Here is a 17,750-nt window from a genome sequence, read left to right as displayed (position 1 = left end):
AGTTTTTATTTTAAAAACATGAAAAAGCTGACAATACCAATGACTAGACTCACCCCCAGGACTTGCAACCAATGATCATCTATTATATTTAGCTGGCATTAGTTCAAGTTCTCAGGTACACATATATAATTCAGTGTCTCTTCTATCATTGTCTATGACATGACAAATGTATTGCTGCTATGAAAGCCATGGTAGCCATAGCCATAGGATATATTACAGTCACTATTACAATATTACAACTTGAAGCAAGTAAACCAGGACCTTCCCCAACAAGAGTAGTCTTTGCCATGCTTGATCTACACCACAATAATGATGGCAAAAAAGGTTTACAGATGGATGTCTGCACTGTGATGCAGAAGATGTTGTGGATGGTGCCACATCAGGGGCAAGCCAATACAGGATTGTGTGGCACAGACTGGAGCTGATAGGCCTCCTCCCCTTCATGCTCCTCAGTCGAACACAGTGTCTTCTTCCAGTCCAACATGTCCTGCAACCAGATTCTTACAGACTGCCGTCATATAGCTGGAATATTGCTGAGTGCGGTGTAAAACAATGAACCAACCAACACACTGCCCTCAAACTAGGGTCACAGATACATATAAATATACATCCATCTCCTGCCATCCTACACACTGCCTTCAAACTAGGGTCACAGATACATATTAACATACATCCATCTCTTGCCATCCTACACACTGCCTTCAAACTAGGGTAACAAATACATATTAACATACATCCATCTCTTGCCATCCTACACACTGCCTTCAAACTAGGGTCACAGATACATATCAACATACATCCATCTCCTGCAATCATACACACTGCCCTCATACTGGGGTCACAGATACATACATACACATTATGTGTATTGATAGCTGTTGATAAGTGTCAAGTTGTGCCATTCCCATGGCGTAGCCAGGCAATCTCACATGTATGGGCGAGGACACACTTGGCTGAGTCAGTATCTCACTGCTGGGTGACTGCTCTATTCAACACTGCTGTGGAATTATCCTAATACCTATCCACACGAAACTTCAATGTAGACAACCTATTTCATGACCTACTTTACTGTGACATAATACAGTACAGAAGAGCCTACATCAGCCAATTGTTGGCCTCCTCCAGGTCAGGAACAGAGATGTGCGACAATCAGCTCATACAATGTCAACTACCTAACTCACAGATATGCAAAGAAGCAAATCCTCAGTATGTATCATGCCTAAGCTAATTACTGCTATGGCCATATATCAACAAACATAAATAGAATTTGATAATGCTTCCCTTACACAGACCTAATTATCAACAATGTTCTACATTTTCTCCTAGACCTCACTGTGAGACAAACAATATCAAAAATGTTCTACAAATTCCCCAACAGATCTACAGCCCCCCCACCTCACTGTCAGCAGACAAAGACACCCTGCTTCCCCTGCATGAAGTCCACGGCTGTCTTGACACCATATAGTGACATGAGGACAGATAATAATTTCCTCACCAATTGTCACTGCTGTGAGGATCACCACCATCTTCAAAATGGTGGAAGGACATGCAACTGGCACATCCATCTCACCAAGTCACTGGTGTCACAAGAGGTGGCAACTAATTATGTGGATTACCCAGGTAAAGGGGGACAAACTTAACCAGCGGGCAGAGAAGAGCAATTAAATAAGTACTGCCGCACTAAACACAACACAGGATGTTGTCGGTCATACAAGTCAATAAAGAGGCAAACATGTGAATCAAGTGGTGAAAGTATCCCTGGTATACATGGTAACCAACACCACCACTCCACTGCCTGACAAGTCAGTCTTGCCTTGCTGTCCTTGCTGCTGGGAAATGAACATGTAGTGCAATGCACTTCAACCCAACTCTGTTCACCTTCTCTGGTTGCTAGGGACACAAGTCTGTGTTGTTAGGTGTTGAGTGATGCTGCAGTCTGGCGTACATTTGCCTTGGTAGGAGATATTAATGCAACTAAACCGTCAAACCTTACACACATGTTATTTCTGAAGCAGAGTTTCCCAGAATGTAACAGACAGAATAAATATACCTGTGACTTCAATCACAATTATAAGTGCCTGATTTATTTTCTGGTCAGAAAATACATTTTGATTAAGAAATTTACATTCATAGCAGAACCAAATTAAAGTCTTGTAATTCTAATATAACTATAGATGAACCCTACAAGGGACAAGTGACCTTCACACAATGTCCCATCAAGATGTACCAGGATGACCGGTACCTTCACAAAAAGTGCCAGGACGACCAGTCCCTTTACACCAAGTGTCAGGATGACCAGTACCTTAACACCAAGAACCAGGACGACCGGTACCTTCAAAGCAAGTACCAGGACGACCGGTACCTTCACACCAAGTACCAGGATGACCGGTACCTTCACACCAAGTACCAGGACGACCGGTACCTTCACACCAAATACCAGGATGTAGCAGGACGACCGGTACCTTCACACCAAGTACCAGGATGTAGCAGGACGACCGGTACCTTCACACCAAGTACCAGGATGTAGCAGGACGACCGGTATCTTCACACCAAGTACCAGGATGTAGCAGGACGACCGGTACCTTCACACCAAGTACCAGGATGTAGCAGGACGACTGGTACCTTCACACCAAGTACCAGGATGTAGCAGGACGACCGGTACCTTCACACCAAGTACCAGGATGTAGCAGGACGACCGGTACCTTCACACTAAGTACCAGGATGTACCAGGATGTAGCAGGACGACCGGTACCTTCACACCAAGTACCAGGATGTAGCAGGAACAATGTAACTGCTATGTAACTGTAACCAATACACAGTACAGGCACAATTATGCATGATGGAAATGTAGTGTTCACTAAGCTGGTCAGGTGCCTCACAGCCACATGGCGGCACCCCAACGAAAGTCATGACTACTTCTTCCACGGCACAAGGCCCATGATAAGGCTGTGTGTTTACTTTGCAGACCATTCTGTACACTATCAGTGAGCCCGGCGGGCCTGACTGCCTACTTACATGGGAGACATATACTGGGAACTAGAGACCTTACCTATGGGGTAGTGTAAACACTACCGGTAGGCTAGAAGTGGGGCACATTTATCAGTACTCCATGATATTCATGGCTTTTCCACAGATATATATCATAGGTGTTCTGACTGCTAAATCGTCAGATCATTACCAATGCCTGGATAGCTGCATGCCGTCCTGAAACTGAAGCACAGGTGGGACCAAATCAACACTTTACATTGACTTTCCCTATCATTCCCACACACATAGCCAGCTAGGTTTCAGCAGTTTACATTCTGAAGATGGCCAGTGTATGCTGTAACATTGCTCAGAAGCATCAAACCATAAAACTCTGCACCCATATTTCTAATAGATGACTGCTTCATTTTTTCCCCTTGTATGAAACAAGGCTGTTCCTCCATTTTCAACTTGTATAATGCACATGGATGTGGGGAGGGAACACTCAGGTGTCTCAATGTGATATCAATGTGACATCCCCCATGGCTTATGATCTGATAAAACAAACTACCCAGTCATTCTTGAACAGTTCTAATCGTCAATGGTACACTAAACTGCTACCAAGACAGCTGCTGGCTGTAGAAGTGTGAAGTACCTGGTGCAAAACCCCAGTTTCAATGGTAGCAGTCGAAAGCAGAATAAATGTTGGTGTGTAATTAAACAAGGAACACATAGTAGTACAAGCAGGACAATTCAATGCCTCGTGAGCTGGGTTCACAGCTTCTGTCGATGAACACTGATTTTTGATGCTAGGCATGAAGAATGGTGTTCTACTTTCCTTTAATATACAACATTCATGTTTTATATCAATAATGCTTATCTGGAAACTTATTTAGTAATGTGTACATCTATGTCCAAGCACAACATTATTGTCATATAGTAATCACATTACTTATTGCTATTAGCATGATAAGGCAATAAATAGATTAATTATCATAAAGTACCTACAGACAAAGAAATTGCCAAGTGTGTTTCCTTTTTTCTTTGACAGATGAAATACACCATATACATTGTCCTACCAAATATACATGCTTCAAATATATAAGAGGGGGGCTTATGACAACCACACGCGACGAGTTAAACTTGTTTTCGGAGATAAAGCAGTTGTGAACATTCATAGTTGATGAAACTAAAACATTTTAAATATTTGTTTCAAAGCACCCTTTTGGCTGCTGTTTGTTGTAAAACAAATCTGTAATGTAGACTTGACAATAGTAACTGACATGTAATTGTTTGCCATTAGTAGGGGGCAGTGATAAAGATAACTGGTCAGGGGTGCTTTTTGCAGCAAGGAACTTAATATGGCCAATTGGTAATACTGGTAAATTGGCAAATATGGTAATTGATTTACTGGGATATATATGTTATTATTTTGGTTAGAATTAGTCAGATGAAAGTGGTTTGTTGACAGATGACAACACAAACGGTTGATGCACCATTGTAGTGATATACTCCCACTTCCATCCCCATGCACACATGAAGACATCAGCTAGACACGCTAGACACTGCAGACAGAAACACTTAAATAAAACAGATGTTTTGAAACACTCAAGGAAATCCCAATGGGCATTCAAGCTTTTGTTTGGTCGAGAGACTAAATCCAGGTTAATAACAGGCCCCTGAATATCCTTCAGCCAGACACAGCTCTGTTGAGGAGGAACCCCTTACAAACAGTGTTGAGGCAAGTTTGTCTCTTTGAGAAGTGCAGGGTCAGTATACCCTGCTCAGAGTGTCTCAGACCAACTCCAGCCCTGCCTCCCGAGTTGACATGATGGTAGCACTGACAGTGTCCAAGGCAGCACAAGTTGTGTGTGAAGAATGTCACAGCCTAGTGGTTTATGTGTGCATCATGATCCACTCCAGGCTTGGCTTCCTCCTGGCAGACCCATCCCAAGCTGTGCTCCCTAGCCCGCTCCTCTCGGCCCTGTCACCATGTCATCTGCTCCACAGCACAGGAAACTCACCACGACATCCAAATGTCACAAGTCAAATGTCAGCAAACACTGCCTCTAACATTTGGACAACTCTTGCTTCATCACAATGGGGAACTATTCCACCAAAACAACAGATCAACTGCTTCGCTTAAGCCCTGGGATACTTTGAAACTGAGAGCTGCAAATACAACACACTGATCAAATCGGAGACAGCTGTATAGATCACAAGTAGAGATCAAGACTTCCTGAAATATAGCTTTATACATATCTTCCTTGTCCAATGTCATTATTTTTACCGGGGGGGGGGGGGGGGAAAATGCTACCTTTGAACACATATCAATTCACATATTCCTAACCTACATGAATATTCCTAGCATAGTAACTGAGACAACAACTAGTGACAGTGTTGTGCACAACAGCACAATGTGTATTCTTCCTGCCATTCCTGACTGACACATATTCTCCTGTCTTGTTCTATCGAGATCTGTTACAACAGACAGTGTAACTGTCATGACTTTGTGGTACTTATTTAACTACATGCTGCTGTACATTACAACACTTCCAAATCTAATTGAACTCCAAAAGAGGAAACTATCAGCAACTGATCAGTATCAGAGAGCATGTTTTCACAGTTCTCACATACTCTGCCAACTCTACTGAGTTCAGTTTCTGTTAATGTTCTCAATCTGTGGCCCTTTGAAGCGACCCTTGTAAGCACAGCTGAAGCTACATGAGCAGCAGGGGTGCCTGGAGTGTGAAGATGGGGCTGGCTGGTGCTCCCTGCAGCCGGGATCACATGCAGCACAGAGACAGCACCCTAGGACAGCAAGAACCTACCCGAGCAGCAGGGGTGTCTGGAGTGTGGAGATGGGGCTGGCTGGTGCTTCCTGCAGCCGGGATCACATGCAGCACAGAGACAGCACCCTAGGGCAGCAAGAACCTACCCGAGCAGCAGGGGTGCCTGGAGTGTGTACATGGGGCTGGCTGGTGCTCCCTGCAGCCGGGATCACATGCAGCACAGAGACAGCACCCTAGGGCAGCAAGAACCTACCCGAGCAGCAGGGGTGCCTGGAGTGCGTACATGGGGCTGGCTGGTGCTCCCTGCAGCCGGGATCACATGCAGCACAGAAACAGCACCCTAGGGCAGCAAGAACCTACCCGAGCAGCAGGGGTGCCTGGAGTGTGTACATGGGGCTGGCTGGTGCTCCCTGCAGCCGGGATCACATGCAGCACAGAGACAGCACCCTAGGGCAGCAAGAACCTACCCGAGCAGCAGGGGTGCCTGGAGTGCGTACATGGGGCTGGCTGGTGCTCCCTGCAGCCGGGATCACATGCAGCACAGAGACAGCACCCTAGGGCAGCAAGAACCTACCCGAGCAGCAGGGGTGCCTGGAGTGTGTACATGGGGCTGGCTGGTGCTCCCTGCAGCCGGGATCACATGCAGCACAGAGACAGCACCCTAGGGCAGCAAGAACCTACCCGAGCAGCAGGGGTGCCTGGAGTGCGTACATGGGGCTGGCTGGTGCTCCCTGCAGCCGGGATCACATGCAGCACAGAGACAGCACCCTAGGGCAGCAAGAACCTACCCGAGCAGCAGGGGTGCCTGGAGTGCGTACATGGGGCTGGCTGGTGCTCCCTGCAGCCGGGATCACATGCAGGGCAGCAAGAACCTACCCACTTGAATTACACATGTTGTCACATGCAGTGGTGTGCACAAATTGCAGTTTAATTTAGACATGGTACACAGGGCAGTTCCTAGAAAAAATTGCAACAGTGACCATCAGCATCTACTATAGACATGTTACACAAGGGTGATCCTGCAGATATCAAGGACAGTGGGACTTACAGGATATCAAGGACAGAGGGACGTACAGGATATCAAGGACAGTGTGACTTACAGGATATCAAGGACAGTGGGACATATGGGATATCAAGGACAGTGGGACATATGGGATATCAAGGACAGTGGGACATACGGGATATCAAGGACAGTGGGACGTACAGAATATCAAGGACAGTGGGACGTACAGGATATCAAGGACAGTGGGACATACAGGATATCAAGGACAGTGGGATGTACAGGATATCAAGGACAGTGGGACATACAGGATATCAAGGACAGTGGGACATACAGGATATCAAGGACAGAGGGACATACAGGATATCAAGGACAGAGGGACGTACAGGATATCAAGGACAGTGGGACTTACAGGATATCAAGGACAGTGAGACTTACAGGATATCAAGGACAGTGGGACATACAGGATATCAAGGATAGTGGGACATACAGGATATCAAGGACAGTGGGACGTACAGGATATCAAGGACAGTGGGACTTACAGGATATCAAGGACAGTGGGACGTACAGGATATCAAGGACAGTGAGACTTACAGGATATCAAGGACAGTGGGACTTACAGGATATCAAGGACAGTGGGACTTACAGGATATCAAGGACAGTGGAAGGTACAGGATATCAAGGACAGTGGGACATACAGGATACCAAGGACAGTGGGACTTTAAGTTTAACCCACTTTCAACCACTTTCAACTTGTGTTCCCTTGTAACAATAGCCCCCTCTACAAAATGCTCAGTTGAAGGTGATCATAAATATGTCATAAACATGTAATTGCTAAGGAAAATTAATGTTCAAATTAATAATTAATACTGAAGGAAGGAATCCTACTTGTTTTGAGAAATGGTGCTTCATTTCCTGCCCTAGGATGTGGAAAATCAATGCCCGACTTGTGTGAGAGGGCAGGACCAAAAAACGTAACAAGCTTCAGTTATCCACTGACAACCTTAAAACTAAGCAGACCGTCGCCAAGTTCGATAAAATATTCATAATAGAAACATTGTAAACATCACGAGTATGACCAATACAACTGACAGTAGAGTATTGTTTACTTCCTTGTTCTTGCTGTGGGCAAGTTTTGTAACAAGTCATGGTAGGCCATACTGGCTTTCAATGGATCATGGGGCAGCCAAGGAAATATGAAATTCATCTTCATGTTAGTGATGAAACACCATGTTTGGATTCTTACAAAAGTTTGCACATCGGCTTTGCGATTCATACCTCAATGAACCGAAAAAAAAATACACAGTCAATGCTTATAATTAAATTCGACAACGTAAAACATGTTTTATCTACATTAGTAAAACCAAAAACAGTTGTATATATCAAAACAGACAAAATGACGAGATTGATTAACATTCAAGGTGTAGGAATACATACTGTGGCGTGACATGAATCAGGTGATTGTTTCATTTATGCACATAACTTGACACACCTACATGGTAAGTAGCCAATCAACGGAGAGTAGGATCAAAACAATGTTCATTGGACCTGTCAATTAAGACAAGAGGTGAAAAGAACTGCAACAGTCAGACTGTAACGAACCGGAAGAAATATCCGGGAGAAGGCGGCTGTGCCAAATACCATGGTCAGTTACCGCCAGATTCAAACATCCCTGGTTACGGTAAAACACAGTAGTAAAAATGCTAGTCAGAAATGAAACCCGAGGACATGAAAGTTGAACCGAAGCGAGCAGGAAAAAACAGGCGAGCAAGCCTGCACGTTTGCTGTTTCATTCATTCTCGGCCTTCGGTTTCAAAGGGTAGTTCCGACAATGAATATGCATGAAAGTCGCCGAATGACCTGTGCATGACGATACACGTGAGCAGAAAGGGGATTCCCTCGATTGTAATATTGGGATTCCCCAACATTCCGCAGTAATAAAAGTAGTGCGCCTCGGGGGGGGGGGGGGGGAATGTGTGGCTTATTTTTTTACATTCATTGGGAAATGAATGCAATAACACGTGACCAATACCATCTAATCAGAATGCAGGAATTTCAATAATTATTTAATAATCACTCATATGTAGCCTGACTGAATATCACAAGAAACATGATTGAAATACATTTTACCGATACAACATCATGTACATGGAAATAACTTGCTTGCATTACAGGACATTTACATGTATCAGAACAGTGGTATTCTATTGGCTGATTTTACCTGGAGCGCAAATGTGTGCCATAAAACATATATGGTCTATTTGCTGAACATGTGTTCTGTATTGTTCTATAATGATCATAATAGTATAAAGAAGCACACTAATGATATATGCGAGTACATATTTTCCATTATTAGAACACTGGTGTTCTGTTTTCTAAGCTGCCCATTCCTTGTGAACTACATTTTTTCTTTGAGGAAAATGGTGTGACATCCCCGTCATTTGGTGTAACAATAAATATTATCTATTTGTTTTGTTTGTTTGTTGTGTAACGCCACACTCATAAATATTCGAGCTATATGACGTCAGTCTGTAACCAGACAATCCAGTGATTGACATCATGAACAAAATATTATCTAACGGTGTGTGTGGTTATAAGATTCCATTAGGGGATAGGTTTTTTTCATATTCAATCCTTACCTTACATTGTACATTATTTCAGAGATAAAACTATATGATGATCACATAGGGGTAACTTTTCTCCCATTTCATCACCTTCATCATGTACACTAAAGACTGTGCTAAAAGCGTTATCATGGTTATAAAACAACTAACAATGACTAACACAACAAAAAGGCTATATTCAGTGCAGGTCTATGTTCATTGAACATGTGGGCTTGTTCTAGTGGCCATGTGGCATGATAGAGCTCAAGCCTTGCCTGGTCTAGTACAGCACAATTTTAACTTGCTTATCTGATTAACACTAACAAAGGCCTGGTACTGCAGGAGAACATAACTCCTGCCTCAAGGCTGCCAAAGTTTAGTGTTTCAACTTCTCACAGTACCCATTGTACAGCCATGCTGCGCACGACAGGTACATATACATGACATAGCAGAGAAAAGTCCTCAACAACAGTTGAATAGTTACAGGCTTGACACAACATTTAACACCTTGTGACACATCCTGGTCCTGGCTCCCTCTGTACAGACCAGATTGGGGCACATAATACAAGAACAAAGGATGAATGTCTCAATATCCTTACAGCAGTGTGCTGTGACCCTCAATAGTTACAGTTAGGTGTAAACCACAACATAGAGACACAGCATTGGTTCTGTAAATGCTGTCATCTAGTACTCCACAGAACAGTTGGTCACAAGTCATGCAAAAAAAGAAACACGCTATGTATCTGTTTAGCAACAGAGGAACAAATAGATTGGGAGTTTAGCAATCTAAAGGTCACATATTAATGTGCAAATAGTAATGAACATAGCAATTGTGCTATCATGGTAATAGTTCTTACTTTATTTGACCTATTGCCAATTTCTATGACACCAAGTTTCCTATAATTGCTGATTAAAGTAAAAATGTAACCATGTGTGAATGAAAATGGAACTTACACACTTTCTTTGCAATGTTTCACAAGCTATTTGATTATCATATTAATGTGTTCAGAAACAGCCATGAAGTACACTGTTCATTAAATGATCACATACATAATACACTCCATTTTATTCGATGATTTGTACTCAGAATGAACTTAACTCCTATGTCCTAATTTATCAAAGTGCAGAGTCACTTCGGGCAGATACTTGTCCATTAACAGATAACAAGAATTTACAAATGAGATAAACAACTTTACTATCATATTGGTTTACAGCAGATAGAGCCTACACTACTACTATCACATTTGCACTAAATGCCACACAACCATTACAAGCAAATTTGTGAACTCTAAAAAATAATATCCACACTGGTAAATTTATTGAGCTAAAATTATTAGTTTCCAACTTGATATCATATGATCCTGAAACGTTTCAAAGATATGGATTTGTAAAAGTTCCTATGTTTTAAAGATGATATTTTCAATATTATATCATGCATGGGAAATATTTGCCAACACTATTTTTCGTAAAGCGATAGGGTTTCATTCCTCGCTCTGAACGTTGGGAGAGAATGCCTCGTCAGTGTGCAGGGTGTCAGTGTTCTTGGGGTGCCCTGTAGTTATCGGCCCATAAACAAACATAGTGCTACATATATTCGTGGACAGGGTTTATCACACAGTCAAGAGGACATAATGCATTGGGGGTTTTCAGGACAACTTGACATAATCTAATAACGAACTGTCCCTTGGTCGCATTGTTGTACAAATGAATACACTCAATACAATATCACCTTAGCAATGGGTCTTCCCAAAGTTGGAACGAAATATTTGGCAACAAACGTTAAACATTCAAATTATTATATCACCACTTAAATATTAACAATCCAAATGTTACATACCACACAATTGTATAAATCCCGTAACTGCTCAAACACCCAGTCTTCTACTGCCAGCCTTTTTCTAATCAACATCATTTGGTCCTGTCCGTATTTCTGCGTGAAATATTTCTTCTTGGTTTCCTTATCTTGCTCCCTTCTGAATAACACAGACTTCTTATTCGAGTCGTGTTGTCTATAATCCATTGTACAACTTGATTCGGGCGCTTGCGGTACCGGTGTAGCCATGACTTGATAGAAGCCTACTGTCTTTCTACTGAAGGGAAATCGACTCATAGTGCAGCTTACGCGACTTGACTCGATTAATACGCCTTTTAAAATGCAACTGTCTCGCCGCTCTTTCAGCTGTAAAATAAAGAAAAAATGTATTTAAATGTAATTATGATATTACTTTAAAATGTTATTGATACAAACGAACAAAACATGTTTTTATAGTTAGAACTATATTAATTATTTGTCATACTAGTTTCTTCGAAGCAGATTACATATATGAACGCATAAATTAAGAACTTGAGATGATAAAGTACGTTGACATGCCAAATGTATTCAAGAATACTAAACACAAATATACAAAATGAAATATGATTTTAGATTAATGACATACGTATAAAGACATTTTTTTCGAAGTGCCTAATATGACAATCTAAATACTGAAACTGTAACTCATAAAAATATTAAACGTGTTGATAATTAAAATTAGACCCTTTCACCATTCCCACCCTACACACAAACGCCTCCTTCGAAATTCTGGATTCACCTCTATACGCAGTCTTGCAATCTATGTAATACACTGGTATTTACAAACAATGCAAACATCTAAGTATATTCAAATCAACAAGCCATAAACATAAAAAAAAATTGGTATCTTACCATCTCTGAGTGAATCAGAAACGACTTATGTTTCTGAAAAGATACTTCATAAGTTCACAGTGAATATAGTTTTACGCCGCTTTTAGCAATATTCCAGCAATATCACGGCAAAGGACACCAGAAATGGGATTCACACATTGTTCCCATGTGGAGAATCGACGTCGGGCCTTCGGCGTGACGAGCGAACGCTTTAACCACTAGGCTCCCCGATCGCCCAGTAAGTTAAGAATATTTATTATGCAGTTTACAATTCATTTACATCTAAATAAAGAAATGTGTGTGTGTGAGTTTATAGTAATGTATTAACCTAATCTTGAGCATTTTCTTTAGATCATACAAACTGTAAGTTTTGAATGACGGCGATGAGGGATTTTTTTTTAATTTTAAGCCAGTCGTGAGACGAGCGACTGAAGCCTGGTACCATTACAATAAGAAATGTAATATTTCGTTCGGGGAATAGTATGTTGTAACTAATCCCGGTTCCATTGCGCATGCGTCAAGTACGAAGCCATGTTTTGATGTTTATTTGTGTGCGAAATTTTGTGATAGATATTCCCCCAGACTGCGAAAATGAGGATAATTACAGCCTTATTTTTAGTTTTGGTGCCTTCAATGGCAACTAAAGAATATGCAGATGATATTTCACAACTTCTGAAAGACCCACAGCTTATATATGACCTTGTTAAGCGGCTCGGAAGTGATGTCGATATATCTTCATCTCCTCAGAAAAAATCATATTCGGATAAACATTCCGATTCGACGACACATGAAGGAACTGATATTAATCACGATCTCGTTAATAGTGAAGACAAGCTGTCATGCAAGACTCGTACATCTGAAAAGACGATAATAAGGACCGAAGATTCTAGACAAGCCGGTGCAATATTTCTCGGTTCATTGGAAAATATTGCGACAAATGAAGAATGTGTATCGAAATGTTGTTCTTCGAAAGGTTGTGAACTTGCTGTTTATGAGAACAAAGTAAGTATTTGAATTAAGAGATTAAAATGAAGTAACCTTCAAAGAGTCCCGAGAAATATCTTTAAATAGCCGTACGGAATCAGCTCTGCCTGATGATCTATTATCTATTCACTAAACAATTTAATCCTCACAAGTCAGCAATATGATATATACCAATGCAAAATACACTGGATCAGTGATTGGTGTTATAGCCTGTACCTAGGAATTGTGAGGAGATAGAAATTCAGTAATATACATTGGATACAGTACGATTTCTCTGAAACCATCTATCAATAGTTTATGAACCAGAGGAATAGTTTAACAACTCTTTGCCTTTACATTTAACAGCTGGATAAGTGTGACTATGTTATTATTATTAATATTTTGATTTGAGAAGTAGCATCTGCAAGTAATGTTTGACAGATTGTATTCAGCAGATATATATGGTTTCTTTTCCTCACTTGACCTATAATAGTTAATACTTCCAACTAAATGAATAAAATATCTCTGTTAAGTCAACAGACTGAATGAAACAGGTTATGTCTACTTACCAGAAAGTCCACTTGCACCTGTTCAGTGTTGAGTGGTCTCGAATCATTTTATCATGCTATCAGCGTATTGTCTTTCCAAGTCTAGCTAGCCATGCCTCAGTGATTATGTATTGTCAGAAAGGTTTGTTTGGGCAGTGTATATTGTCCTCCCCTCTCATTAGCATTGTGTCAGTCACAGTGCTCTGTGTGGGGGCACAATAAAGTGAGCAGTATATACAGCAAAGTTGAAAGATATGCTTCAGGCTATCAGGTTGCTCAAATACACCTATACAAATTTTCATGATCACGCACACTCTGTGGATCCCAGTAGAAAGACTTAACCTGATTTGTAGTGTTGTTGGGTTGTGCAAAGTCATGTGGCAAAAGTTGGACCACATCATAATACATATTTCATTTTACAAAAAATTAGCCGAGTAGTTTCCACTTGCACTTTCAAAACATGAACAACAGATCCTTGAAAACACACCACAAGCATTGAATTTTCCAATTATGACTTATGCTTTACACACAGTTGGTAAAAGATCAAAAATTATCCAGTACAAAAATCAGTTTACCTTTTTGTTTATCTCACATGAACCACAAGCAGCTTCTTTTCATATTATCGCCATCAATGTGTCCGTTTTTAGTCAAGAGCAGTGAATTTATATTGTGTGGGAGTGGTTTCTCTTTTGACTACAGCGAAAGAAATGGATTCAATTGGAGTGACCACCTTGTTGATAATATATTGGTGAATAGCATGCTTGTTGAAAAATATTTAATCCATGAATGCATTTTCCATAACAAATAATGAAAGAGATGATTCAAGTTTATTGTTACAGTGATGTGTAAAAAATACTTAACCTCATTTGCAGGCAAAACAACGTAGAGTTTTTGTAGACTGTAAACCGACCTTGTATGTCTGTTCAGATTGGAGTAAAATGTTTATAATTAATGTCTACTACACTAGCTAGAGCATACATAAGCAGATCTTATTTTAATTAGAATTGAGGTTGCAATATTATTTTTACACAAGCTATCAGTATACATAGTGACAGTTTACAGGGGATAGCTTACAAGATAACACAATGAAATCATGAACATAAAACAAAGAAACACACATACAGGATATTTACAAAGTGCTATGTTTATTTGTTTGGTGTGAATTTCTAGCTGAAATTTCGGTTGTTTTCAACTCACAATCTTTCTAAGATTTATTTCGCCAATTAATTTTGAGATGATCAGATGATATAACCTTATTCTGTGGTAAAATAAAATCAGGATTTCTATTTATATTTAAATAACTGGCACAGGGTGAAACTGCTTTTTACTTGTCTTTGTGATTTAACTAGTCTCAGTATAGCATAGTTATTGCAGGCTGGAATATTAAAATAACATACAGCAACAATATCAGTAAATGCAAAAGTTGTTCAAATTGAATATCCTTTCAAAGGTTAAGCAGTTCATTCCTATCATCCTAACTTTGTTTAAAAATTATTTCAGATATTGCAATCTGTTTGTGACATCCCCAAAACTTATTTTACGTCAGTCTCAATAGAGCTCACTATATTAGCAAAGATTTGTGTTGTTTTCGTTTGTTTGTTGTTTAACGCCACACTCAGCAATATTCCAGCTATATGACGGCGGTCTCTAAGTAATCGAGTCTGGACCAGACAATCCAGGGATTAATATCATGAGCATTGATCCAGGCAATTGGGATCGATGACATGCATCAACCAAGTTAGTGAGCCTGACCACCCGATCCTGTTAGTCGCCTCTTACGACAAGCATAGTCGCCTTTTACAGCAAGCATGGGTTGCTGAAGACATATTCTACCCAGAATCTTCCTGGGTCGATTTGTGTTGTAAGATAATGTTGCGATAGGTTTTTAGACAGCTTCAGCATGTTCAAGAACAGCTCTTCTGGCATAGTTAGTCTCTAAGATTTTTCAAACTTTGGCTTTGGACCAGTAGCAAATGTCAGACTAGTAACCAAAAAAATCCTTAAAGTGAAAACATTACAACTAGGCCATAACACTGGAAATAGCATCTCAACGATTCTGTACTGTAGGAACATAGTCTCTCACACAGACACTGAAAGAAAAATATCCCAAGCAAGTTTAAAATGCTTCGCCAAGTCTAGATTTCTTCAGTTCCTGAAAATAAACAAATTCTCTGGGCTCTCTTCATTATGCACTGTATATCATACTATTGAAAGACAAGTTAACTTAAATATCCTTTAAAAATATTTCCATTTCAGTGAATTAATGTTAGTCTGTCTTCTTGTTTGTTTTGTTATTGGTATGAGATACAGAGATTATTATACGAGTCTCCGTCAGATACCATATTTTTACACTTATCCTATCTCACTCTATGCATTTTATCCGTCTTCTTGTGTTGAAATATCCTTGAACAAAGTTTCCAGCTTCCAAGTTTCATTTGCCCAAACAACCCAGCATCACCTTGGCCACCGTCCAAGCAATAATAAAAGTAGTGTGCCTTTAGGGCGTGGCTAAATTTTTACATTCATTGGTAAATGAATGCAACAACACATGACCAATTCAGCTAATCAGAATGCAGGAATTTCAATGAACACAACAAAGATTTTATTATTCTTCCCATGAATATTCTCAAACGCGAAAATGTATCTCCCAAAATAGGCGAAGATGCTATGCAGTGTAAAATCTACAATAAAGTACAGTTTTTCGAGCACAGCGTTCATTCCCACATTTAATTTATTTCGCCTGATTTCACCTGGATGATTTGTATTGATGACAAAGACCAGTTGTCATTTGATTTAGAAATTCTGGAATTCAGGAATTAATGTATCACAGCTGAGAAATGTCTGTGATCTAATAGGCATCTCATAATCAGCATGTGTGAAACTTGATTTTGTTAACAATGTCCAATACAGCGACCCCGAAGTGAGGGTTGATGAGGAGACACATCTAAAACCATACCGTTCAACACATGTACAGACGTAGGTGAATTCGACTGAAATTACGATCAGGGAAGTAGTCTTTTATAATCTGACCGTAGCTCACCACCATGGATAAGCCAATCACAGGCCTAGAATTCAATCTCACGCATATGTTTGATAACATTTATCTCAGATGGATTATTCACCTACAAGTGCAAAAGAAAATGTACTATTAACCAGCAAGAACATTTAATTTCAGACAAAACACAACTGCTACCTGTTTACATGTCGAGATGCAGTGTCGGGGGAGAACAAGTGCAAGTTTGACATCCATGCTGACTATGTCTCCACAAGAATATCCAGCTCTGATGAGGATACCCTTAAGTCAGTAGACACACTGGACAGTGGTCATCATGTGGAACCAGACCCTGACAGCCTGGCTGGTAGGCAGAAGGAAAAAGTGACAGAACCGACCATACCCCCTCATACCGAGGTGAAATCAACTCCGAGGCCCACACAACTGCCACATTCAGGTAGAGCTTACTGTCTTTTTTATTTGTGGATTACAGATTGGATGAAGATCCACTGTTACATGATGCTGATTTTGGTAATCATATAGGACTTGGTAGACGTTTTGTTCTGAAATCTATCTCTGTGCTATCTCAGACCTGTCAACCCCTCATCATGACAATGTGGGAGATTTGACTTCAAAATGGGGGAGATTTGCCTCCAAAGGGGGAGATTTTTAAGATAGTGAAGATAAGATAATTTCCAACTTTTATTTTTAATAATGTTACAAAGAAAACCAAATATTTTGAAACAATAAATAATCAATAAGTTTCTTATACGTACAGCTTGCTTAATTTCCGTTTGCATTTTCCTCCTCCAAAAATAAACCCAGCACAATCTACCCATATAACTTTCGTTCAATGATCATCTCAGATAAACGCAAACAGATATTGAAATTTCACAATCGGTAGCTTGACCAGTTGACGACGTGTTCAATCCGACCAGTTGTCAGGCTTCGTTAGGATGCAGGTTTTCTGAGTATTTGGCGCGATGTTGGTTACAAAATTCGCCAAAGAAATATCAAATGCATTCATCCTGACGCAACATCATCGCCCTTAATTTCAATAAGATGTACTGGGTTTTTTCTGTCCGCGGTAGTCTGTTGACAGTCCCATTACTTCGCTTCTTAAATTTCCTAGAAATGTTCACGTTATTCCATTCCAAGAGATGTATGCCATATTTGGAAGTACTATTACGTTTTACTACAATTTA

The 17,750-nt window shown here is 40.4% G+C and overlaps 2 protein-coding genes across 2 annotated transcripts in view; one reads left to right on the top strand and one right to left on the bottom strand.

Annotated features, from left to right (window-relative positions):
* The window catches only part of LOC139442555 (protein phosphatase 1 regulatory subunit 14C-like), a 46,324-nt gene that overhangs the window by 26,925 nt on the left and 1,649 nt on the right, over positions 1–17,750 (bottom strand). The window contains exon 2 of the mRNA XM_071223380.1: positions 11,197–11,538. Coding sequence (XP_071079481.1) covers positions 11,197–11,538 — 342 coding nt within the window. The remainder of the gene's footprint in view (positions 1–11,196; positions 11,539–17,750) is intronic.
* Positions 12,562–17,750, top strand: part of LOC139442554 (uncharacterized) — a 29,420-nt gene continuing 24,231 nt past the window's right edge. Inside the window, exons 1-2 of the mRNA XM_071223379.1 lie at positions 12,562–13,044; positions 16,729–17,002. Of these exons, the coding sequence (XP_071079480.1) occupies positions 12,634–13,044; positions 16,729–17,002 (685 nt within the window). The 5' untranslated portion in view covers positions 12,562–12,633. The remainder of the gene's footprint in view (positions 13,045–16,728; positions 17,003–17,750) is intronic.

This window comes from Haliotis cracherodii, unplaced genomic scaffold, assembly GCF_022045235.1.
Source record: "Haliotis cracherodii isolate W230 unplaced genomic scaffold, xgHalCrac1.p SCAF_5, whole genome shotgun sequence".
In the NCBI taxonomy this organism is placed as follows: domain Eukaryota; kingdom Metazoa; phylum Mollusca; class Gastropoda; order Lepetellida; family Haliotidae; genus Haliotis; species Haliotis cracherodii.
This window is presented reverse-complemented; position numbering and strand designations above follow the sequence as displayed.